The sequence below is a fragment of the Dicentrarchus labrax genome, unplaced genomic scaffold, assembly GCF_905237075.1.
Source record: "Dicentrarchus labrax unplaced genomic scaffold, dlabrax2021, whole genome shotgun sequence".
Taxonomy (NCBI): domain Eukaryota; kingdom Metazoa; phylum Chordata; class Actinopteri; family Moronidae; genus Dicentrarchus; species Dicentrarchus labrax.
The window spans coordinates 23,407,531-23,434,299 of NW_026136719.1; the positions used below are offsets into that span (position 1 = coordinate 23,407,531).

The 26,769-nt window shown below is 40.2% G+C and overlaps 3 protein-coding genes and 1 non-coding gene across 5 annotated transcripts in view; 2 read left to right on the forward strand and 2 right to left on the reverse strand.

The window, feature by feature from the left end:
- Positions 1–962: 962 nt before the first annotated feature.
- On the reverse strand, positions 963–14,289 carry alpk3b (alpha-kinase 3b). Its single transcript, XM_051379411.1, has 14 exons — positions 13,701–14,289; positions 13,234–13,466; positions 10,758–10,879; positions 10,302–10,419; positions 8,656–9,925; positions 5,282–7,160; positions 4,167–4,314; positions 3,889–4,016; positions 3,750–3,785; positions 3,375–3,649; positions 3,074–3,162; positions 2,743–2,960; positions 2,226–2,274; positions 963–2,097 (listed from the first exon to the last, which is right to left on the reverse strand). The coding sequence occupies exons 2-14, from the start codon at positions 13,359–13,361 to the stop codon at positions 1,782–1,784; spliced, it is 4,776 nt and encodes a 1,591-aa protein (XP_051235371.1). The 5' UTR covers positions 13,362–13,466; positions 13,701–14,289; the 3' UTR covers positions 963–1,781.
- A 4,201-nt stretch (positions 14,290–18,490) lies between these two features.
- cry5 (cryptochrome circadian regulator 5) lies at positions 18,491–22,528 on the reverse strand. The gene is made up of 11 exons (XM_051379425.1): positions 22,362–22,528; positions 21,712–21,928; positions 21,396–21,590; positions 21,122–21,240; positions 20,841–20,995; positions 20,459–20,599; positions 20,134–20,301; positions 19,825–19,965; positions 19,317–19,468; positions 19,009–19,229; positions 18,491–18,900 (listed from the first exon to the last, which is right to left on the reverse strand). The coding sequence occupies exons 2-11, from the start codon at positions 21,924–21,926 to the stop codon at positions 18,839–18,841; spliced, it is 1,569 nt and encodes a 522-aa protein (XP_051235385.1). The 5' UTR covers positions 21,927–21,928; positions 22,362–22,528; the 3' UTR covers positions 18,491–18,838.
- A 409-nt stretch (positions 22,529–22,937) lies between these two features.
- trnah-gug (transfer RNA histidin (anticodon GUG)) lies at positions 22,938–23,009 on the forward strand. Its single transcript has one exon. It is a non-coding gene; the product is annotated as a tRNA-His (tRNA).
- A 1,218-nt stretch (positions 23,010–24,227) lies between these two features.
- The window catches only part of LOC127351660 (FERM domain-containing protein 5-like), a 70,351-nt gene continuing 67,809 nt past the window's right edge, over positions 24,228–26,769 (forward strand). Inside the window, exon 1 of one of the 2 annotated variants that reach the window (XM_051379417.1) lies at positions 24,228–24,797. In XM_051379417.1, coding sequence (XP_051235377.1) covers positions 24,696–24,797 — 102 coding nt within the window. In that variant the 5' untranslated portion in view covers positions 24,228–24,695. The remainder of the gene's footprint in view (positions 24,798–26,769) is intronic. The other variant, XM_051379418.1, reaches the window with a different exon arrangement.

Sequence of the window (26,769 nt, forward strand, 5' to 3'; positions counted from 1 at the left end):
GAGCTCCCCGCTTACATAAACGATGACTCACTAATTACTGGGAATCACAAATGATTATCATGATGAAGTTAGCCTTTCTCCCTACAACACCCTACAACACACGCTGGTTGCGAGCCACACTTCATCCTCTAATATCTGTGAGGGAATCTGATTTGCCCCTGAGTGGTAAGCATGCAATGCAACACAACACACACTAGTCACAATATATGTTTTTTCTGATGTTAGATATTCATAACATGCTATAGCATAAAGTGATGAATCCTGTAGGGCATTTCTTCCAAATGTAGCTTATACAGTATGTTGTTCTGTCTCCAAGTTATATGAAAACAAATTATTCTAGATCTGTGAGTGAACACCTGAGAAAAATAGTTTAGCATCGTTGTACTTGTACAGTACAGTTTCACAGAGCTGCTAGCATGGCCGTGGACTGTTAATCTTGTTTTACTCCCTATATTTGTGCACTTTGACTTGCCATTTTTTAGATGACTGTTCCAAAATAACAGTGTTATACATTCATACTCCACTTAGATGTTACTGGACAAATACAGTTGGCTATAGGATACTAGAAGATATTACTTAAAATAGACCAGTTTTACATCTTTTGTAAAATTCTAACATAGCTGGAAAGATATAGGCAAAAATATAGTGTTGCTTTAGTAATATTGTTTAAAAGAATCAGCCCAAATATGGCAAACCTTAGAAACAAACTATAAATAATGGGTGCATGTCAGCGTGCGTGATGACAGAAAGTCCTCACAGGTAATAGGAATCACTGAGATAACACTGGGTTACTTATTTTTCTAAACGATATATATGATAATGAGTGACTGCTGATGTCAGACTGAGTGGGGTGGCTTTCATTACAGTGATTCAGCCAACTCCGTAATATGCTAATTTCTATTTAAAATGAAACTCAGAGTTCTAAAAGCACATGTCATGCACTTTCACAGTGTCTCCAAACGTACAAGGCGTAATTTTTTATTTTGCAGCATTCAAAGGTGCAGTTTCTCAAAATCCAGTGCAATGTAGAATAGCAAGTAAACATGACAGGTTACAATATAAAAGCACAGCACCATTGGCCACTGTACAACAGTGTTATGTGAAGCTACAGTTGGCTAGATACATTCCTGACAAAAAAAAGTTTACTTCCAGCCTTAAAAACGTGCTGTATGACCATGGGGCTTATTGCATATCCATGTCATGGTTTTGGTTCAACTGACATAATAACTCCCCTACATTCTCACAGACGTGACTACAAAAGATACATGTTTGTGCTTTTACATTGAATATTACACATAGACTACATATAATGCCAGTTGAGTTCAAAATGTTTTATCTTGCACATTCATTTAGTACAAATACACTGACCTGAGATTGGAATTCACAATCTGTTACCTACTATGGTATATGGATTGATAGAATACAAACCCAGGAAAGCTACTACTCACTACTACACTGTAGTTTCAAGCCTTTGATTTGCTGAGTGTAGGCTATAATAGTTAATCACCACAACCTGTGAGGGCATCAATCCACAATAAGTGCTACTGGCAAGGAATGGTGGCTGTCAAAATTAAATAGTTAAGTCATATTATTTGAAGTGTTGAAGGGTTTCTACCTCTCTTAAAAACAGAGGTGTCATTGGCCTTCTTTCTTTCTTCCATCTCCTCGTGCATTGTTTTGCTGATAGTGAAACCTTTTCAGATAATCAATGGAATTTAATCAGGATGCTTTTCCATTGAGAAAATCTGTGATCTGTCATGTCTTATTGAGAGATAATTATTCTATTCCATCTTAACAACTTTGGGAGCATCAACAGCTTTTTGTTTAGAGGGGGTCTTTCCGCCCTCTTGCTCAGTCTTCCTGGGCAGTCTGGGGCTGCCAGCAGCTTTCCGGACGGTCTGAGGACTGGAGGAGCCGGCAGCCATTTTGCGTTGAAGTAACGGGCTCTTGGAGCCCTTGGGCTTCGTTGGTGTCAATAAAGAGTCCATGACCTTTAGAGACCTCAGGCTGAGCAGACCACAGAAGTAGTTACACTGGTGCTGGGAGACAAACTGCTCAAAAACTTTGGGATTCCCTTCAACAGATAAACCTTGTTGCCTGCAGCAACAGATGCAAAACACAACAAAATCAAACGTTACAGTCGTGATCTGTATAAATGTAAATTACCGGTAAAATTAGGTTTTCACAGTATAATTTACAGAAACAACACAATACAATATACTGACCCTGTTGATTTGACTGAAATTCCCACATTGGTGATCTTTGTGTCAACACCTGCAAAATAACATCACGCATTTACTTTATTTTTCTGTTGTTTTAGGTAATATATTCAAATGTGACAGACATGCAGTGGGAACCACATTAACTCCAGTACAAAAAAGTATTGGAAATTTTAAAAAATCAAATTGGGAATGGAGTTCCTAGAGCTAAACATGCTTAAAATCAGTTCAATGTTTAATGCTGTGTAACTAATGGTGTGTAATGGACCTGAAGGTGTTTAAAGTACACATTTAACTTTAAGATAAGGGTTGAGAAGGTTCAATTTTAAGTAGCTCAGCACAAAATCATTTTTGCTCTCACACTTTTCCTTATTGCAAGCAATATTTCTCCTCATTAGCTGTGGAAAGGGGTGTAGTACCTCAACTTTTGAGCCCCTTTAATATACTACTGATTTTAACTCAAACTTTCCAAAGGAAAAATGTAAATTTCCCATCACTCTGTTGTATTTAAGTGTGAGCTTACCTTCTAGCCGAGTGAGTAGCAGATTGCCATTGGTCCACTGAAAGATCCAGTGCTGCAGGGCACAGCACTTCTGCTCCACCTCAGAGCCTGTCCTTGTATCTATCCTGCCTGTGTGATCCAGGGTACAGTATTTCTGATAGATTCCTGTTAGATCGGCCTCCACTTTGGCATAAGGGACAGTGTTTGCAGGTCGGTACATTAAGTAGACTGGAATCACCCTGTGTAACAAAGATCGGCATAATGTCAGTGACCTTTTTAATGTTTAATGGTCCACACATTGTGTATAATACTCATTAGAACTTTTGATGAAGAGTAATCTGATTGTACTCACTCGATACAGGGGCCAAAGTTTTCAATCAGTCTTGCCTCTGTACTGAAGATTTTGCAGTATTCACGGGCCAAGTTCTGAATTTTACACTCCTATATTCAGCACATTGGAGAATAGCCAGTAAAGATAAGCTCAACCTACACTAGTATGTGTATTCAATCTCAATTTGATTAGTTTTACAGTAATCCTATGTGGGTGGCAGGAATGACACCCGACTGATTATTTTTAATGCTGAATTTGTTAGTTTATTGAATGAATATTTAAATTTAAGAATAAATTACAAAACCAAACCTTTCTTACAAACCTGCTTGACAATGTCCAGGTTCCTGTCTACGAGGCAGCTTTCTCCTTTGCCTCCATAGGCGACGGGGTTGCATGCTTTGATGATACATGTATTTCCAGACTCAAACAAAGGCTCCAGACCATAGATGACTTTTGCCCTCCAGACCTTATGTGAGCAGCCAACACCAATATGAAATTCCTGCATCATTATACGGCCAAATAATTTATTACCCCAGATGCCAGAATCAGCGACACCCTTGTTGAATATCATGGGTGTCATTTCAATTTCTTCTCCAACTGCATACAGAAAAATGTGAGAATGGTGGTCAGAAAAACATTTGGGCTCAGATGCTGTAAAAAAAAAAAAGTGATCTAAACATGTAAAATCTCATCTTACCACCAAGGTCCTCACGTAGGGCCATTCCAGCCAAGACTGTAACAAAGTGGGAGAGAAGACAGAATTAGACTGGTTGTGGGCCAGTAATTCATGGAAATGTATTTATTTTATGCCAAATGTAAGTTTAATAAGTACATACTATCTGCACTAAGAAGATAGTCTGTTGAGTCTGTCCCATATTCATTTGTGATTGTGCATTGGTAAACCCCAGAGTCTTTGCATGATGCCTGAACAATGGCAAGATTGACCTGAGTTTCATCGCCTGCACTGAGAAACAAACAAATAACAAGTGACCCACAAAGCGTCAGAAAACATGTGGGTTTTTACAACCCACTATTATAAGTCATCACTATTATGTTAGGCGGGTAATTGGAAGGCTATTTCAATAGCAGACTTAGAGTTACTCTGGACACTTACTTTCTTTCAATCTGAGCAATCTTCTCTTCATTTCTGTACCATTTGATTGTAGATTCACTAAGAACGTTGAAAAACTGGCACCACAATTTCAGGTGTCCTGAGGCATCTGCAAAGGTTTCACCCCTGATCTTACGAATAACTTGTGGGGCTGTATGGAAAGAGACACAACACAGAGAACATGGTAAAGATCCACACTCTTCTATATCCTAATTATGAAGCAACCTTAATGAATCCAGTCTGATACTGTATATGCCATATATACTTCCCATATTCCATAGTATAGTGGGATTGTATAAATAGTATACTGGGACAATAATCAATCAACAATACACTATCATCAGTCATTTTAGTATGAATGTTGACATTTTTAGTACTGGATATTTCAGTGTTAATGACTACACAGTATTCATCACGTCAGGTGAGCTCAAACAACATAAAAATATAGTGTAATTATAAAATTAAAACGTTTGAACACGTTAGTCCACCAGCCTGGGGTGCATTTTACACATGGCAAGTGAAATGCAGCTTTTCTTTTTGATCCTCTAGTCTATTTTGTTGTTGCACATTCAGTATTTTAAACTCAGTTTAATGTGGTATAGAATGGATGAGTCTGTGAATAACCAAACACAGACACTAAGGTGGGTCTGAGACCAAAAGCTGCACCACAATCAGCCTGATTGCTGGTGCAGGCTGGACAGTTAAATATGTCAAACTAGAACTATAAATCAGCCAAGCTGATATATAACAGCTGATAGTAGCTTACATATTGGTGTTTATATAGGCTTAAGTAAGAAGACTTTGCAGTACAGAAATTTAGAAACAATTACAAAGTTTGTCCAACTGGATACTATGGATTGCACAATACACACCACTGGCTTTACAAACAGCAAAAACATAAAGGCAGCGGGGCATTTTGGTTTTTCTTTGGTTTTGGTTATATTCTAAGGAGCTTTTGAATCATGTCCCTCCGGCAACTCTGGCAGCTGTCTGCCACAGTATTTTTTTTGATACTACCAATGGGGATGACAAAGCAGAAAAAGTTTTCATATGCTATTAAAGCAGTGCGTCTTCAAGCAACATTTAAAAATGCTGATCCGATATGAAGGCCATTTTACCTTTGAATGGGTCGTGCTTATCCTTCTCTGCAGGTTTGCTTTCAGTTTTTGGGGTGTGGATCTCCTCAGTGGGCTGCTGGCTTGGTGCTTGAGTCTCAGATGCCATCTTCCTTCTGCTCACAAGCGGAGAAGGTCTTTCTGCAGAAGAGGTTTGCTCACCAGCGGGCTGCAGTAGAGATGACCGTCGTGACAGACCTGGAGACATAGAGAGGCCCACGGGACTTGTGGAAAGCTTGCTGTTCAGTGTAGAAAGCTCATTTTTCTGGGTTTGGTTATCAAATGATGATGTGGCCTCTGAGGCCTCTTCACGTTTGGCCTTGGGTATTAGGATTTTGCGTCTGGCCCCAGAGGCCAGCTCTTGTGCAGTAGCAGAAGGAATGGGAGAAACACAATTTCTTTTCTTTAACAATGGACTAGCCTCAGGAGTTGGACTGGCTAAGGAGTCACTTCTTGAAAATTCCTTAATCATAGAGCTGTCCTGCTGAATAAGTTGAAGATTATTTTCTTGTGTATCTGTGCCAAGTACACTTTTAGTGGGAAACCTATGTACACTCTGCAAAGAACTGTTTCCTGTGGTGTGTTCTTCCACTTTGAATTTATCTAGTCGTGTTTCAGTATTCCCTTGTTCAGTTTTACTGTTGAGTTTAATTTCTGGACTTAACTTTTGTATAAATGCTCTGTCTTTGTCCTGAGCAGGTTCATCTTTGGCATGCGCCAAAACAATATTTGACTCTTGACCACTGGCCTTTATAGGTGTCACTGTGAGTGGAGTCCCAGGTTCTGGACTGACAGTGCCTACAACAGAGATAGGTGGGATTACAAGAGGTTTTTCTAAAGCCTGGACAGGTGGTGAAGATGCAGCTTGTGTCTGAATTTGTTCCTGACCAGTTTTATTGAGTTGATGATAAACCTCCATAAGGGTTTCCTTTAAGTTTTTGGGAGGAGTGTCGTCATTACTCATCTCAGTTTTCCTGTCAGACGTTGACATCTTAGCTTCCGGTTTACAGTTGCTGTCATTATCTTTTAACTCCTCACATGTTTCTGTAGAAGTTGTAGATGGACCATGTACAAAGTCAGCATGGTTTGGAATGGTGTTCGCTGAATTTGCTAATGTTGAGTCAAGAGCCTTTATTTGTGATCTCAAAAGCTCAGCTATAGATATGATTTTTGTCTCTGGTTTTTGAATTTCTTGGAAATCTTGAAGTTGGGATAAGTTTGTGTTTATTGGAGTTTTTGTTAGGAGTGGGATTGCAGGCTCAGATATATCTGATTTCAGATTGTTTAAATCTGAACAAGTTTCCTCTGCCATTTCTTTTTTAGAGGCATCCACAATGATAACATCAGTGTCTTTATGTGTTGCATCTTTGGTCTTTTCTGTTTCAGTGTTTTCATTACTATGTAGCGCAGCACTTTCAGTCTCCATCTCAACTATCTTCTCATTTGGGGCCACACTGTTAGACTGCTCTATTAACTTACCTACCTCGTTACCTTCTACTTTTTCATCAACTTGTATTTCTGTCCCTTCAACAGTTTTAATAGCTGTATCAACTTGGCTTTGCTGGATGCTGTGCGAAACGTTACACCCTCGGGTGTTCTCACCACCACCAGGGCTTTGGAGGGGTGACTTCTGTAGGTCTGTAAAAAGGGCCATATGGCTTTCACTTGATCCCCTGGAATGATCCCATGTGTCCTGTGTCATTTTGTCAATGGCTGCCTGAAGACCATGGTTCAAAGAAGGGGTCTTGATGTCATCTGTTGTGGTCTCTCTCTCTGATGTAGTCTTTTGTACTGGTTGTGAGTCCATCGAACACTCTTTGAGTGGAAGCTCAAGGTTGACAGGTGCATCATTCCTGTTCATCTTTGTATGGGCCTGTGTAACCTTGGGACATAATACAAGCAGAGGTTTCCATGCTGTAAATACTTATTCCTTTATCCCTGGCTATGCTGGACATGAATAAACACATGTAATTTTAAAAACAGCAACTGCGTAACCAGCAACAAACAGAGAACGGAATGGAAAATTAAAAAAAATAAACCAGAGAAAAAAATGTAATATCCATGTTTCAGGCTCTACTTTTTGCCATAACACTTAAGAACTGCATGGTCGTGTAATATATCTGGTCTGTGTTATAGTGAAACATAAGCATGGCACACTGCTCTGGTCAATATCTGCCATACAAGCATGTTTTTGAGTGTCAAATCTGCTATTGAGCTGAATGCCTTTTAAAATTAGCATGAGAGGTTTCCTGTGTCATGTGTCATTCCATCATGAATGAGATAAGCCATAATATAGCCCAGGGGTCATTCTCTTTGTCTATATTCTGCCTCTATATCCTTTCAAAAAGGAACTGCAAAACTGACTTTAAAGTACTTAACTATTAATAGTTAATAATTATACAGTATCCAGTCAAAGTTATCACAATATATATTCCCTTTATCCACTTCTGACATTGTGAGGCCTTTTCACATGTAAGGTGGCTATTTTATGTTTAAGTGTGGCCAGAAAGGAATCCAAATCATTTTAAGAGGTGCTTCAGCTGTGCAGTGTTTCGTCTCAGCTCTCAGTGCCGTCAGTGTTCAGCCATGCAGCTGGACTCAACGTGATTGCATAAGCAGTGGACAATAAAGATTCACAATCCAAATAGCAAAATAACTGTCTTATTTGAAAACAAGCTAACAATGTCTTACATTATGTTATTTCACAATATAATGTATTTAAGTTAGGTATATGCATTTAACTAACTTAACATCACCAATAAGGTCACCATCTCAACACCCTCCATTTACTTTCACTTTTGAAAGTATTGGACAACATTGGACAACTACACAATTTTACTCTGGCAGAGAGTTAGATGAAAAGATCAATATTACTCTCATGTCTTTCGATTTAAGGTCAGCTGAAATTTTATTGTTTGCAACAGCATACATATCTGCTCTAAGGCTATATTCAGCAGCTGTGAGCTTAGCCGAGTATAAAGACTTGAGGAAACAGCTAGCATTTCTGTCAGTTGACAGTTGTTATATCTAATTTGATTAATCCATACAGTAAAGTAAAAACAAAAACATTTTCCCTCTGTTTACAGTCTTTGTGTTCGGAGGAAATCCCCTTTATCCATGAGCTATTATTACAGAGTGCCAAAGTATAATTTAAAATTTTTCGCAATGGCCAACTCTCGGATCTTTGAACTTACAATATCAAATGCACTGCATTAGTATACCTGCTGCGTCTGTCAACATGTGCTTCATTTAATTCTTGTCACACAGCGGGGCATACTTGTAAAAGATATAAATAGCTCCAGGTTGCTTGTGTTACTGATGAGGCCTGCGTTGGCAGCACAAAGAACTCATGAGCTCATGCAAAAAGGCTCACTCACCTCCCTCGGCAGCGCTGGCAGAGACACAGACACATTTTTTTGGCAGAGGCTTGTTTCCTTCTCAGACAGCTGATCTCCGGTCTGTTCACACGAACTCTGAGATAAAGCAGTGCTGCTTTCACACGGAGCGTTCACTGACTCTCTGTGTGTTAAAGATCCACTAGTGTTAGTGTTTGACTTTTCTTCAACACACATGACTGTAACATCTTCTGTTTTAGAAATGTCCTTCTTTGCTCTGCTGAGGGGTTGTGGATGTGCTGCTGCTGCACTTGTCTGTAGTCGTGTTGAGGTAATGTTAGGACTTTGGTTCTGCATTTTCAAATTATCTCCTGTATCTTTGCAACCAGTTTCCTTCTCATGCTTTGCAGCTTGTTGGCCTTCAGTTCCTGACACAATATAACTTGTAGATGTAAGAGCAGCGGGGGGTACCAAGGCAGTGAGCTGTTGTTTCTGTGAAGGCACAGTTACCTCAGGGCTTGTGTTTTCACCCTTTGAAGGCCTTTCAACAATCAATGCTTCCTCTGTTTCTGATCTTTGATGTTGTTCTGTCACATTTCTGGAGTCTGAATCCACAACTGACGAACCAATAATGTTCTCTACTTCCATAACCTCTTCTGAATTCCCCTCAGAGGGCACTGGCTCTGTGCAGACCAGAGCTATAGAGGCTGAGGTCTCATCTTTTGTCTTTCTCTCCTCAGATGCCCGCTCTCCCGGCATGTCTGATTTTGCAACTTTTGCATTGTTGGAAATTTTAATCTTCTTTTTGACAAAGGGAGTTTTGGGTTGGTGTGCAGTAAAAATCTTCTGGGCAGAATCATATATATATGTCCCACTCTTGTTACCGTTTTCAATGATGGCCTGTCCATTAGTTACAGTATAGATTGCTCCATTAGGGATGGGGACTGGCTTTTCTTCCACCTCTTCCATAGTTGCCTCCTGCAACCTGGCCTCAGTCTCTGCAGGTACAGCCTGATGGTTCTCCTCGCTGCCCTCATCCTCCATAGAGCTTGGCATGCTGAGAAAGGCCTCCATCGTGGAGCGCCGTTTCCTTTGAGTGCGGTCTGGACTGATGGTTCGTAGGGGCTCCTGGTTTTCCTTACCTTCCGCTTCCCTGCGTCGGTTTTCAGCCTTTTGTTTCAGCTTGGCAAAGTAGCGCTGGTGGATCTTGAACTCATTCATTTCGCCCACCTCCAAAACCCCAGAACAGGACACAATACCTTTATTGTTGCTGGCTGAAGCCTGGTATATAGCTGCATCCTCCACGCTGCAACTGCAAAGAGAAGTCAATTTAAGTTGCCTTAATTGAAATTATCAAGAAAATTGATTCTTGACAAAAACAGAAGTAAACATTTCTGGAAAAAACACTGTGTTGCTAGAAACTGTGTTTAGAGGATAAGCTCTTTTTTAATGGGTTTACTTAATGTGGGAAAGAATGTCGAGGCACTCTCTTAGTATTTTAGACTACTTTATCGCATAAAAATTGAAATAATACACTATGGTTTTATTGCCTCCATCACAGTGTCCTTTTCTGTTTAGTAATTTCGATTACTTCATAACAAGTCTTAACAGACTATCTTGAGCTTGGTAGTATCTTGGTAGAACAAGTGCGGTCAGATGTCATATCAGTGGTTTCCAAACATACATACTTGTAAATGTGCAGGGAATGGTTTTGTCCATTGCGGAATATCTCATATTTGGGCAGTCCACAGTATCTGTCTAACTGCACATCATCCTTATACCAAATAACTTGAGGAGAAGGGTGTCCTGCCACAAAAGAAAAAGATCTGGACATCAAACAATTTCTGTATGGACTAGAAAAGCCAACAATTTAGTTTACAATTGCTTCACTGCAGTGTAGCTAGAGAAAACTGGATGCATTACGCTTGCCTTGTAGAGTACCTGAATATATTTAAGATGCTCAAGATGCATGAAACCAGGTGCATATTGAGCCTTTTCTCAGATGTAGTACATTATTTTGTGCATTCACTTTCTTTAAATTGTTACATTTCTATATTCTATTTCTTTCTCTACTCCAACATTTTTTCATCAAGTACACTGTGTGATATTTATTATATCGTGTTCACCTGTGAAACAATGTTTACCTGTAACCACACAAGAGAACTTCACATTGCAATTCTCGGACACAGCTCTTGACTTCAGGGTTGTTTCAAAGGAGGGCTGCGTTTCCTCAGTTAACTGTGCCATCATGCTGCATAGGGTGCTCCTGTGCAACAAAGGGGAGCTGTTCAGTCAAGTTGTAAAGTTATTTACAAACCATACATACTGGATTATTGTTTAGTATAAATGGTCAGTTTTCTGACTTAAGAGAAAAAGGGTAACTTTAAGCTTTAGATTACCGTCCGCAACGTACAGCATAATTACTTTTGAGTTACGGTGTAATCTTTTGTACTAGTGGTGTAACAATACAGTACGTACCAGTACATATATGTAGATACTGGTAAATGAGAAGTTATGGAATTAGGGGGTAGTCCTAAATTATACAGATAATTTATACTAGTTATTTTTTAACTGCTGGGTACATATTCTGTTACTACAGGCTATGTATGACCTACTGAGCAATAATCTGGACCTGTCAGTGAAGATGTAGTGATGACTGCATTATATAAATCAATAAATCTGATGTGGTTTTATTTAAATTACCTTATTACCAACAAACAAGAAAACTACATTGCCCCTTTATAATTATGGTGTACTAATGGTGTAATCCTGAATTATTAGCCCCTTCTTCCGTAACTTCACATCTTGTTACCCAGTATCTACATATATGTATTGGTATACGTACTGTATTGTTACACCTTTAGTACAAAAGATTACACTGTAACCCTGAAGTAATTACGCTGTATGATGCAGGCTGTAATCTAAAGCGTTACCAGAAAATGTATTGTCCGGCTTTATTTATCTAAAGACCTTGACCCATGCCTCTAGATGGCTTTTTTTTTTTTTTACATTTAAAATGCTGAAGTTCATTTAATGCAGCTTGGAGACAATTTCTGATTAAACAAAGACGAAGTGATGTCACCCAGGATTTCATAAAAATTATGTAAACAAACGTTTTGAGCCAGCTCTCCACAAGTTTAGCTGGCACGAGACAATCCAAATGTAGGTTGGAGCCTGGGTGGAGCTAGTTATGATTGAGAATTACTTGAAAAAAAAAAACCTCACCAACTACAATCTCTCATTATATTATGTTTAATTTCTCCAAACGTGTACTGATTTAGTTATCAAAGTCAAGCTGGAATGTATGCCTTCCATCACATTAATAACACAAACTAAAACTAAACTATGATTTGTCCTTACTGAGTGTTGAGAAGTTCTTGGAGGCACATCTTACACAGTTTTATTTTCACAGACCACATAAAAAAGAAACAAAAGAGGAGTGTTTCTTGTAATCTTTGACCTCTGCAGTTCAGTATGAATAGTAGTTATTTGGCATGTCCTTAGAGAAATCTAATTAGTCCATATGACATTAATTATAAAAATGAAACACATCACCATAAATATAATGTTTCAAGGATATTGAACCATTATAGCATGTGAAAATGTGGAAGAAACATCACAAACATACTGTATAATAACAGAAATGGAGGTGGGCATGCATATAGTGAGAATTACTGCAGTTGATCAATGTCTGGTGTTGACATCCATTTCAGTGTTAGTTCAGTGCACAGTTAAAGGATACTGTTACACTTCACTGCATGTTACTCATGATTAGGCAAACTAAACCAGACACTAATACTAAAGAAAGTCACACTTAAATAATATAGTGTGCATGCTATGTGACTTTCAGTACGTACTGCTGTTCATCTTGGCATTCAGTATTGACCTTTCGCAAATACAATAGAAATACTATGATAATTTAGCTATGATGAGTGGAAGAGAAGAAGTTTTGAGCTAAAAAAGGTTTTCACTTTTGCAAATCCTGCTTGAAGCAATACCCATGTCCATTGCCGCAAAACAATCATTTAGCAGTGATAACACACAAGCAATTGTGTTGTTAAGGCCCACAAAGGATGAGAGGGAATCAAAAGTCTAGAAACCAATAATGCTGCATATCAAATAACATGAGAGGTAAGGCATCCCGAAAAAAACAAAACAAAGAGAAAAAAAGTGGGCATCAGGGCACTATTAAACTATTTCTGTATCATAGTTGCTTTGGTAATGTTGCTGTAAAGGCTGCCCTGTGCCTCTGGAAAGAAGAAGAAAGAAGAAAAAAATGTATTTATTATTATCTCAAACGAATCTTCATAGTCTATCAACAGAGTTATCATTAAAGAGTTGGTCCAAAAGGTCAACACCCGTTGTTCCATGGTCAATCTTTCCACGCAGAAGCTGTTGTTTGTGTATTGCTTGATGTGAAATGGGGCCCATGCTGCATAACTGAGATGCTGTTCTTAATCAGCAGTTTATTTAAACTCTGGTGCCCATGGCAACAAACAAAGAAATAACACATCACACACGTACACCCCAGGTTAGGAAAAGTATTGATGTATTTTAGAACACTTGTTGAACTAACACAGAGTTGTAGCACAGCTCACTGTGTTAGTGTTGAATCCTCACCTGTTTTCTGGCCTCACGTTAGAGAGGTAGCTGCAGCCACTAGGCCGGCTACTCCCATTGAAATCATCCCCGTTGCTGGATCTTCCATTGCCAGAAGAGGAGCGTGTCATTGTCCTCCGTGAACCCATTTTCCACCAGAAAGAGGAATATTCAAAGGGGAAAAAAAGTTCTTCAGGAGGAAAAAAGTTTGTGTTGTCACTTCTTTTTTGTCTTCCCAGAGAGATTTATAAGAGCTATAGAGGAAGTAAAAAACATGAACAATGATAACTTGAACACGGATAGAACAATAGAAAGTTATATTACAAGAACTTGTATTCAAATTAAAGATTTAAAAAAAAGACAATTTGTGTTTACCTATAGTTTGAGATTAAAAACACAAATGTCAGTAGGAGATGCTTTGTAAAAAGACACCTCTGTCCTATTCATTATTTACATAAACAGCAGTCTGTTTTACACAGTTAACTCACCATTCACAAGTTTCTTTCCCTCCTTTGACAGATACCCCACAGCACTGACTTAAGGCACTGCAATTTCCAATCAAACATGAGCATGCGTAGGCTGCTGGACTATTTATAGTTGGCCTGCAAATAGGCACAAGAGCACATCACACTTTCCAAAACTTGCCTTTGGATCCTTTTATAAAATACAAAAAAAAAAAAAAAAAGCCATGTAGAGAAAGGTCTGAGCAGAAACAAGAGAAATCCTTCTGAAGAAGAAAATCCACAAGGTCATCCCAGGTTTGATAGTTCCCCGAAAAGGAGGAGAGGATTAAAAAAAAAAACAGGGTGAAGGGCTTTTTCTAGTCTGTTTCCAATAGAATACATGTGCTCAGAGAAGAGAGAGACCACTTGTGTGGTCAGAAGCTCTGTGTACAGACTGTAGTAAAGAATCATATGAGCCTGTCAATCAGAAAAATGACGCCCTCACTTTTAGGTCCATTAATACGAGCAGTACATTCTTTCAGTCATCCAGTCACACGAGGTTACTTTCCAAACATAAAAGTCTGGAGTTACAATGACCTCTGTTTACCAGAGGACTTGTTGATGCAGAGTTATAAGCAAAACCTTACAAAAACAGCACAAATTGGCACCTTTCTTCCATTCCAAGTACTTACTTATATTACAATATAACATAAGATGGTGAAACCTACGAAGCTCTCTGGCATGCATTGTCCAGTGATTGACAATTGCACTGGATCCCCAAAGGAAAAGCAGTAGGAATAGAACAGCCTTATATAGGCAGATCCCACTGACTGCCAAAGAGCTCTTATCTTTACACAAGCATGAACGTACACACTCTTTCTCTCTCTCACACACACACACACACACATCTGTGATTAACACTTTAATTAGTCTTTTTGTACTTTTATATAATGGGTATGATTTGTACAAAGGGGTAAAAAAAATACCCAGTTGACATTTTTGTTTCTCATCAAACAAATCATAATTAAGTAAAAATATTAATTACCTTGTAAGAGAATCATGAGAACAAAAATAATCTATTTTTTGTAATCAGACTCTCCTTTAAGAATGTTTTATTTTCACCTTGAACTTCTTTTTGCCTGGTAAACAAACTGCAAAGCCGCCAAATCTTTTTTGAACTGATAGCAACTGGCACAAGTAGGCCTACTACTATGAATTACAGCTTCCTGAGTGTGTTCAAATCAACTTCAAAGGTATCAATCTGAATTTTCTCTCAAGTTACCACATAGGCTTGTCATGTTACACATGCCTATGTGTCTTCTGATCGGCTATTTAAATGTTTTTGTTCCATCCATCCATCATGGTCTTCTATAACTCAGACACTTTCCACTTTTCTTGCCAGGGAGGTGATATACTGACTCAACTTAACGACCAAGATTAACTGAAGAATTAAATTTCAAAATAAGAGAGAAATTCTGACAACGTACATGTAATATATTCTTTTAAAAAAAAGGGATATTTAACCCCCTGAAAAAGTCAGTAAAGTAAAGCATTTCAGAATGGATTCCATGAGCGATTCCTATACAGCTCCCCCTTCACACACACGTACACACACATACACACTGTAGTGATAGACGTGTATGGTCTGCAGAGCCTTGTGAGTGACCGGTTGCTAGTCCTCTGTGAAGGGGCTGGAACACAGTTGCCTCAGCATGGTCTGGATATTCTTGTCGGGGTGTGTACAGAGAGATCAAAGCACAACAGGGTGTGGAGACACTACAGAGGCTGGGAGACTCTGTCGTGTGACTCTGTCGTGTGACTCTATTTGACAGTGTATCCTCTTTGAGCATGTTATTCAACTGCTGATGGTTGGAAAGGGATTTCCTAATGCTGAACCATACATATCAAGATACAGGGAAATGTAAAATTCTGGACAAGACCTTAATTTGTGATCGTGAAAATAGGACCAATGGAAATAAATCCATCCTTCCACTTGAAGCTTTTCTTTGAAGTTTTGTTCAATGTATTTGTGATCCATGTCATATTATTTCCACTTTCACTAAAACAAATAATAACGTCAGTGTTTTAACAATCCCTCTCCAAACTGGAATTCAGATGGTGTGAGTTGGGGCCATGATTTCAACATTGCATGACCGTTGCCTCATGCTTTGCTATGTATAGCGCTTTGCTAAATCCTGTTGTGGCCTAGTCTGGCAGATTTATAGAGGGGCTCCAGATGATGCTGACTGAGATCACTACCTCTGGCTTTGGTGATACCATTATCTGTCTTTTGCAAACATAATTGTGCACTATCAGAAATAGATGGAGGTTACTGCAGAGCAAATGTAAATTGTTATAATCAGTCATTAGAACCAGAGTGATAATGGACAAGCACAGGTCTGGATGACTGTTGTTGTTTAGGACGTGTGCAGAAGAGAGAGAAAGAGTGTGTGTGTGTGTGTGTGTGTGTGTGTGTGTGCGTGTGTGCGTGTGTGTGTGTGTGTGTGTGTGTGTGTGTGTGTGCGTGCGTGCGTGCGTGTGTGCGTGTTGGTGGACATAAGGATAAACCAAAAGGTATGAAGCAGGTTGGACAACTGTCAGCTCTTCAGTTTCACTGTGGCATTTATTTACCAGCTCTAGACGTCCAATAAATAGTGACCTTTCAGCATGTGGTCATGAACCTTTCACTCAGAACTTCCTCTTGTCCCCCACTCTTTCTCCGGTCGTAATGTCAAAACTTATGCAAAGTTTTTGCATAAACCAGCCTCACCAATCTCCCATCATTTTTGTTAATTTTAGTATAACTGGCCTTCAGAGAACACCTGCCTTCAGCCTCCAGTAAACCATTATGCCCTTGACTCATGCACAATGTCAACCAAATGAATGTCAGTGTAGTGTCTTTTTTCTGTGCAATTAAACAGTCACAACGTTGTTGTTGCAAACAGGTGCTGTCTGTATCTTCTCACTAGGTAAAGTAGCCTGCATGACAGATTTTCTATTGTTTGTCAGCTAACTCTAGAGCATGGACAGGTATTGTGGTAATCTTCAGAAAAGGTTTTGAGGTGATGTAAACTTGGGCCACTTTAAGCCAATTAAGCGAACTCCAAAATGAGGCCAATATGAATGAGTGTTTTCTCTTGTTCAGTTCTGTTGGCTAATCAAGTGGTTGAGTGCATTCATATTATTTTGTAAAATCAGCTGATGAAAAACATTTCATACAAATGATGCTCCTAATGATATTTAAAGAGCCCTCGCCCTATTATTATTATGGCCACAGATTTGTAAGAATAAAGGCTAAATTGGGAATTAACTGTTTGATGTTGCTGCCTGTGGGGCAAACACACTCTTGAGATAAACCACTCCTATTAATGCTACGCTAAACACCAGCTGCATGGGGAACACACTGTTCTAATCCAACTGGGATATTACAGTATCCAGATCCAAGATGGTTTGAGGGGTGAGGTGTCGACACAGACAGGACGGGGAGAGGGGCACACCAGTGGACCAGCGGGGTAGAGGCCAATATTACTGGGGTTTTGATCACAGATTAATTCATCTTTCCAGGGCTGGGGCCAAATTAACATGTTTATAGAACCAAAATGGCAGAATATATACTGGTACTGACTTTTACACCTTTAACTCTCATAACATCTTGATATAAATCTGTAATCAGTTAAGTGAGACCCGGATGGCCCTGTCCTGAGTGTTTACTGGCAGGGTGACCAGGTGCCAAGTGTACCCCCAAACAGCCTCCCACACGCATGCACAGTTGGACAGCAGATTGTTTTGATGTTTGACAGGTCTCTGTGGAAACTGAGCTTGGCTTTGTACAGCCGTCTGGCCTGCTGCTGAGGTTGTGACATCATCTTCTGGATATTCATACCAGTGTCAGCTCCAAGGAAGCAGAAACAGGAGAAGACTTGACTTCCAAGGACAGCTGTGTGCCCCACACACACTTTCTCACACACACACACACACCCCCACACACACACACACACACACACACACACACACACACACACACACACAGATCATGACTTTTACGTTGCACAGCACTGCTCACACTGCCTTCAGCCAATCACATGCAGACTGTAAGCATACAGTATGCTGTCCTATATTGACTAATGACCCTTGGTTAATATAGTAGTGTACTCCTGATTAGACAGGAGCTGGCGATGCATGGGATCAATTTGGCCTGTTTATATTTTTATTTCAAATGAACTCCTTACAGAACATTTTACATTACACATTTTGGTTGGAATCGGCAAAATGGAATATTAACTTTTTGTGTTAGATATTAGAATAAAGATGTGGAAGATGTATTGCAAAGCAATCTCAGTTTACAGGTTTGTGACATATTTATTTTGTTCTTTGCTGCACACAATTAAAGTATAAAAACCTCTTCCTTTTTTTGTTCTATTAACAAAAGCACACATGTAGTGTGTGGCAGATTAAAGCCCTAAACATCTTTCTAGTGTATCATCGGTTAACTTCATCTATACTACACAGTATAAATGGACACCGATGTGATTTTTCTGCAGGTGGGATTACAGTGACATCTAGTGGTAATAGTGAGAGCTCTAAAATAACACCAATGTCCAAACTAGGGTTGAATTTGGCCATTTGTTGCTCTACAATGCTCAACGATCACCTAACTTGTCTTGTTTTGAATTTTAACTGAATTGGATTAAAACACCTGAGTATTATATGTAGTTATATATTGTAGTATATACAATGTAAAAAGCAAAAAACAGCTCGAACAGCTAGACATTTTGTCATTTCATTTCCAAAAACCAATAATACAAACTGATGCCTTTAAACAAGATGAGACCATCAATCTTTAGCATTTTTTATTTTATTCCCATGCAAAAAACTTCAAGTATATTTCTGACCTAACCCATTACTTCTAAACACTGAAATAGATATAATACAATAATAATAATAATATAAAAAGTAGACAAAAAAGTATTCAAAATAGAAAATGGTACTAATGACGGGTGTATTAAAAAAGAACATACAGTAGACTGCCTGAACACATAAACAAGAGTGTCTGACTGACCTCTTCCAGTCCAAATAGAGCATCAGCACTGGAAGCACACCAAAACCTGTGTATTCACTTAATTTGTGTTGTAATAAACAGTCATAGATTACACAAAAACTCAATGCTGCCATTTGTGCAAGCTTCACTTTTTTCTCTCTTTTTTCGTCAGCATGTCGATGACAGATGGTGCCTTGCGCTTAACCCCTAAGAGGAAAACATAAAAAGAAATACTGAAGCAGTAGGATTTAATGTAAACATGACTAACAGCCAATTAGATAAACCTCCTATAAAAGCCTGTGTTTCTTACAATACCTTGCTTTTTGGTTGGTGATTCTGCAGGGTCTGTGGATCTCTTGGCATAAGCTAACTTCATCCTCTGGATATTCTTTTTGCTGATCACTTCATGCTGCACAATAGGATGTGGGTAGTCTTTACCCACAATGCATCCTGCTGCCTGCTGGACACTGCGTGGAGCTTTCCAAGGCTCATAGATATATGCAGCTGGGAACTTCTTCAGAAGAGGAAGGTACTTTCTTTAAAGTAGAGTAGAGGCAAAATTATTTCATAATAATACTCGTACCATTTTTGATACCTTGAGCCTTTTAGGGTTGTGATCTTACTTGATGTAGTCTCCATTTTTGTCTGTCTTCTTGCCAAATGCAACAGGGGAGTAGACCCTGAAGAACTGGTGGAAGAAGGCACTTGCTGAGAGCCACATCCAGTTCCCAGCATTCAGAGCCCAGTCGCCATCCAATAAAAGCTCCTCAAACACCTTCAGGAGCAGTGAACACATGTTAGAGCTCTATTCCACCAATTTTGCATTACACTCAATGACGCTGTCAGACTCACAATGGACAGTTTTTTGGACTATATTCTGATTCTAGCCAACTTGCTTTGATTATTTCAACTGTTAATATTTCTAACAGTAGTTTGTATTGCAGTGCCAAACCGATATGTATCAAATCTATATGCACTCATTAAAGATTAGTCTAGTTAGTTTAAATTATTGTTCAGATTAGAAAGATCATGCACCATGGGCCTGGATGGTTTTGTGCTTGTTCTTTGATAAAGATGACATACTGCTTAACTTAATCTACAGTAGCAATAAAGGAAAACTTGTTTACAAACCTTCTGCCCTTCTTCCCAGCTGATCCAGAGGTCTCCCCTGGTGAGAAAACAAGCAACAGCATGTCTGGCCAGGTGGTGGATCCAGCCCTCCTGCCTCAGCTGAGTCATGATGGCGTCAATGAATGGGAAACCAGTGCGAGCCTTAAGGGAAAGGCAAAACATGGAGGATGATGGGAAATATTTATGATACAGGAAATTAGATGATCTCTAATTAACAGTGATCCTAATGAATTATCATGAAAACTCTTCTTCCAAAAGCACAACACATCTTCTTTTCATTCACCTCTATTTCAAACACCACACAAGTACCTCTGTCCATGCAGCCAGATATTCGGGGTTCGTGTCCCAATCCACCTGGGTACATACAGAGTTGCCCTCCATCTTGTTAAAGTTAGGGATTCCCACACTAGCTGTGTAGAAGAACTCTCTCCACAGCAGCTGACCATGCAGGGAAACTGGAGGATCTGAGTGCTTCTTCTACAAATGCCATACATACATTTGAAAGTTAGTTTTCTTATTGTTGAATTTAATTAAAAATTTAAGTTAGAATACCATTATGGACCATCAGTTATGCAGCCTTGTTCATTGCGTAGAAAACTACCTATAAAACCTGCACCATGATGGGGACACTCACCCCCCGATAGACGTCTGTCAGCCTCCACCAGAAGGTGCGTGCAGACAGGCAGCCAAAGGTGACATACGGACTGAGAACGGTGGTGCTGGGGGTCAACGAGTTTGGGGACGTCTGTGGCTTCTCAAAGCTACACACCCATCCCTGAAGTAAGAAAACAGATACAACATGTAAATCACACAGAGCACATATGTGTCTCTGTCCAAACACCAAGGTTCAATGAAGAATTCTTTATTGCTGGGTTGGATGTTGGTTGGATTTTCTTAGATAATCTCTTATTTCTATACATCTCTGCTGTGAATTTCAGTGTCAAAAAGTATTTTCGATGATTCACATCCTTCAGTTGTGCAGAGTAAGAGAATATATGTGTATGAAGCTGAAATACCGTTCTTTTCATATGTTCATCCAGTCTCCTCAGAGCCTCCTCTTCTCCCCCTGGGAACTTCTCCTCTCCAAGAGCTGCAGTGTCCTGGCAGAGCTCTTCCAGCAGAGGGATCCCATATTGCTTCTCATGGTTTTCTGAACAAGGGGTCTTCACATCTTTTGACAGAAGAGATACATTTCAATAAATCCCTAGATTAGATTTTCAGACATTTTAAACTAATTGGTGTAAATCTGAAGACATTATGATAATTCCCTGGCATTGTCGAGAGTTGTTCGTAGTACCTTTCACATCTTCCATTGTGGGAGCAGGGATCGGTTTCTTAGGGGGACCAAGAGTCTTCACTATTGCCTGCATACGATTATACGTGAGGGGAGCCTTGCCACTGTTTTCCTCAATTATCCTATACAGACATGACAGAGAGTATAAGGCAGTAGTCTTTAAAAAAACCATAAAACAAAACAAGTTAGAAGTAAAAATAGGATTTAAGTAAAACTGTAAGGAAACACAAATAGTGTGAATACCCAAATAGGTGTGCATGTTCAGCATGAGTAATACCTGTCTATATCATAAAGGGTGTGAGAGATTTTATAGATGACTTCGACTCCGTGTTCTTTGGCCAGCGTGGTCACTGTTTTGTCCCGGCTCAGACTGTAAGGCTCTGTGTCGTACTCATAGGTCAACTTTGTTACTTTCCACTTGTTGAAGAGCTTGGGGAACACGTCCTCTGGCTTCCCTCTCACAACAAACAGCCTGAAGGAGTCCAACAGACCATAATGAGACAATATATTATTTAATGATTGCATTTAAAATAAAAATTGTTTTCAACTGTTTTTAACTTCTATATATCTGAATGTTGTCCCTGTGTCTCTACCTGGAGTTGAGTTTTCTGAGGCTGCCATCCAGGTCTTTGAGGGCTCCAATGAGAAACCTCCAGCGGTTGATACCCACACTGGTGTTGTCATGGAGGTAAGGGTCAAGGATGAACACAGGGTAGAGCTCCTTACAGTCCCTCAGAGCAGCCATCAGTGCTGGGTTGTCATGCAGCCTGAGTCCCTTGCGGAACCAGTGAATACACGTATGAACCATGCCTGTGAACACGTCAATCACAGACACTTTTTATTCCACTGTGATCCCTAAAGGAGGCACATGGGCATAGTTACCGACATTGCATCCAAAAGGTGGTCTGGGCTGTAAACTATGTGACACTTTGGTTGTTCTGTGCGTTTCCTCCTTATTCTGTGCAGAGAGTAGTAGATTCCCAGTGGCCTCACATAAAGAGCAGTATTATCTGCATGTTCAAACAGTATGGGTTAACATTTCCCAAAACTGCTCGACAAGGATACATTTGGAGGTTCTGGGCATCGACTCAAATTCACAGACCCACAAGATGTACAGCTGCATAAACAATGTCCAGAACCTAACACAGCAAACCAACAATAAGATAGCAAAATGTCTCCGCGTCAATGGGTTACATGCTTAAATTAACGCCAGATGATGCAGAGTTAGGAAGAGAAACTTTACCTTAATTGCTCCTTAATGCAGTTACAACTCCGCATTGATCGGTACTGTGCTGAGAAACTTGTGTTTGGTAACCAGCACATTGACCGTGTTACACAAAACAGGAAGCTCTGCTACGTCTGCAGACAAACCAGCCAACCAGAGGGGAGCTGATGAAGCCACACGTAGCAGTTTGTTAGTTTGTACACCAGATGGCGCTGTAATGGAAACAATAGTAAAGATTAATGTGAATTAAAATAATGCTACAATAACCTTATGTTACTGACAGAGGTTATCTGGGAGATACGGGTTCACTCTCCGTTGTAGTTTACTACTAGGGGACCATTCATCTGAAAGTTTACCCAGCTGGAAATTACCTTAGTTAAATGTATCAAATATATTATAAAATGTGGTTATGGGCAGATAGACTACTTGGATATAAATGTACAGGCTCTATGCGAACTAGATCTACTATCCAGGTTTAAAGGAAGTATTCACTCTGCAGACCAACAGGTCTCCATGTAAAAGTAATGCCGATGTGTTGTCGTGTTAATCACACCAAATTTTGACTCCGCTGTACCCAGCAGCTCATCGTAGCTCGCCGTGATCGTATAGTGGTTAGTACTCTGCGTTGTGGCCGCAGCAACCCCGGTTCGAATCCGGGTCACGGCATTGTGGTACAATGTCACGGCAGATGAGTTCACTTTTGAGTCTTGGACATTTAGCGTCCTAGCTCTTAGTTGTGTTTTGCTAGTAATGTTGTGGCAAAAACCCGGTTATGATATATAATATATAATATAGCTACTGGTCACACAGTATCCGCTTTCCGACATGGAAATGTAACATAATGGAAATCCTTTAAACATAAATAAAAAACTCATATTGTGGTGGTCGACTAAAGTTTGATAGGTAACCTTACGAGGTAACGTTAAATTCAGGATGTTGAAAAATACAACTGAAAATATTTTAAAACGGCCAATTTTACTCATTTAATTGTCATTACCCTAAACGAACCGCCAGAGGGAGACACCGTCCTAGAAACCGAGAGACCATTCAGTTTAACAGGCTGGTCGATCCCTGCAGTAATCAAATAGGATGTTAAAGGACTTCGTGACAGCAACTTCTCCCAGAAACTGTCAAGATGGGGCGTTTACATGACATAAGACATCGACCCCCATTAGGGTTGAATAGAGCTCGATCAGTACATTCTGCTGGGTAGCTGTCGAGTGAATGTGAGTGAGACTGCTGCTAGAAAACAATTAGTTGTGGGGTTTTTTTAAACAAAAGATGAAAGCTGCAAGAGATGCATTGCGTCCTGATTACGTCACGCTATGATGTGTATTATTTTACATGATATCTGCTTACATACACACTTATTTTAGAGCAGGCCTGAATTTCTTTACAATTGGCTCTTGTATCAAAGTGACTCCGGTTACATGATACATAACAGTAATAGGCTATCAGTTGGAAACACTGTTTCTATTTGTTCTGCGTCGTGTTGAGTAGGATGGCAGGGGATCAACCATCGACAGTATATAGAAGATCAACCTGTGGATGAAACAATGTTAAAATGTACTGCTGCCTTCACGCTCTGTCGGAAATATCGCGACTAAGCAAGGAGCGAGAGCCAAGTGGTAAATGAGGAAATGTGGCTCATGCTTGGCTACTGAGACGTTTATAGTAAGGTGATAATTATAGTTATCTACATAACATTAAATGATATGTATCAATCAGTTGAGTCTATTTTCGCCCGTCTCTAATTTTACATTGTAAGTAAGAACAGAGCAACATTGAGTCCCATCAACTTCTACAGCAGCACAAAGCGCCCGTCCATTGTCTGACTTGTGAAACTACAACCCCCCCACTGTGTTATTATTCCCAACCATGTGGCTTTAGTCACGACCGGCACCAGCCTATCGGAATGTCGCCTCCAGTCGTTAACTCTGTGAAGGCAGCATCTCACTCACTGCTCCGTTGGCTGACATACTCGCCATTCACCAGCCTCAGCCCGCCCAGCAGCACAGAGCGGCATGGCAACGGCGAGGAGACGGGGTGGAGGGGAGAAGGTGTGGTGGGGGGTGACAGTCTAACCGGACCAGAGAGAGCAGCAGCAGCAGCACCACCACTATCTCCACTCCTCGCTGAGTGAACGAAACGCACCGTGCGGGTACCTCGGCCAGCCAGCGCTCACACACACTGGTAAAAACGATGCACCACCACCGCCGCTCCGCACACTCGCTGCCGCTGACCAGGTGTTGGACCAGAGGACGGGGACGTCGTTAACGTGACAGAAGATCCAACTTGTACGTATGTGCAGTGCGCCCTTCTCCCCGGTCCCGTACACAGACGATCGAGAAGATGCTGAGCCGACTGATGAGCAGCAGCATCAGGAGTCTGGACAGGGAATGCAACTGCACTGTGAGGCTGCTGGACGACTCGGAGTACACCTGCACGATTCAGGTCAGTGGGGACATTTCCTGTTTCTCACATCACCTTGTTGTGGAGGACGTGCTATTGACACGTAACGGGGTGGGGATCAGGTAAAAATGTGCTGCTCACAGAATACGTTTTGATCAAAGGAGGTGTCATCTCAAATGTTTTGACTGTTGCTTTGTGTTCATGATGCCCAGACGGGTGTCAGCAAACAGGCTGCAGACGTTTACCTGTGAGGACACATCATGACCGCATGCTGTGTGCATTGCGTACTAATTCAAGGATTATTAATCAGCACTATTATACATTTACACCAATAGGCGGGAAATGAGATAAAACAAAAAAAAAAATAAAGAAAATCTCTGTAGCCTGTAAACCGTTGTCATTCCAGCAGCTTCATCCATGCGTCGATTTGAATGCGTTATGAAGCAAATCTGGATAATCTGATCTTGAACGATTTCATTGGAGAGCTCAGTGAGGATTTCTGGATCCTCTGGCAACGTGAGACAGGCCGGAGGCACAAGAGGTTTTTTTTGGTCTATAATCCGGGGAGGTTTAATGTTGTTTAGATTCTAATTAGTGTAAATAGAGGGTTGGTATCTTCATTTGTCTCAACAAAGCAGGTGTCTACCCTCAGTTGTCAATGTGCCCTTCAGCCTGACCCTGGATCTGACCATGGACTTTGCTGTGCTTTTTGGACCAGGAAGGACAGCCTCTGTTTTAATGGTTTACATTATTTGCGATAAATCATGATATCTCCAGTTTTGGAACAAATTCTTAAAAGGCTGTGTTTTATGAAGGTGCAACCCACTTACAGCAAGACCTACTGATCCAAACTTTCTTGGGACCATAAAGGTTTGATGCATTGTCACAAATATATTTGTTGATCTGGTGTTTCCTCTGCCCGACCTTTGTGGTTTCTTATCAGTGGGGTGGAAATCAGTTGCCAAAACAGTGCGTGCATCAGCCCACCTATCTTCCATCACTAAAGACGTCTGAAGGAGTGTTGTAAGAGGAAGCAAAATAACCACTTACAACCGACTCCAGAATGCAATTATTAAAGCTGGATGTTGGAAATATTTAGCTTTAAGACAAAGTAGCTTTTTAAGTAGTTTAAGTGCATTTGGTCTAATGCTGTGGTCTACTAAGTCTTACTTCCCTCATTCTCACTTTGCTGTTGTGGTTATTTGTTTCTGCTATTATATGAGTCCATCCTTGGTTTTTATTTGTTGTTGTGGCATTGATTCTACTTTATGGTCACTTCTGAGGCTGTAGTTTGATGTATATGATGGATTAAGGTAGAATTTATTGCAGTTCTATTTTATTGCATCGTAAAGGTGTTTCTATTTTTCTGGTTACTTGGTGTATGTCTTCTGTTACTTTGACAGGTTAGTCATAGGTCTTCCATTTGATCTGGTAATAAAGATTCATTCTGCACATTGGATTAGTCAGTCAGTTAGTCAGTGAGTCCCTAGCAGTCTTGTTCGAAGCATTTCTTTTTATTTCTTTCACTTTGAGTTTTCTCAAAAATCAATTGTTATATTGACATGGGTGAAGGCAAGACATGGCTAGACTCAGTAAATAGACTGTGTGTTTATAAGGGAGGGAGTGGAGAAGTAACAGCAGCTGATTAATGTCTATTACCTCCTTTGTAAATTAAGTGTGTGCGTCCCCGTAACATCTTTAGTGCGGCTGCATCATTGAAAAGCGTGTCTTGTGCATCATCTAACCTGGCCCTTTGAGTTGCTGGAGCTGCGTTTGATGCTTGTTACTCGAAGGGATTCCATTGCTGCTGAATTAGAGATGACAGCACACAAAGACCATCACCACCTGTTTGTTTCTAGGATCTGACGGCAAAGGCAAAGCAAGCCTTTCAGCGTCTAACAACTTAAAGTGGCAGAGCACGGGGGACAGATGAAATGGTGATTTTACGTCAGTCTGTGGACTTTTCCCTGCTTGTCCTCATCCTGTCTGTGACTAAATAATAAGTATCGCCAAC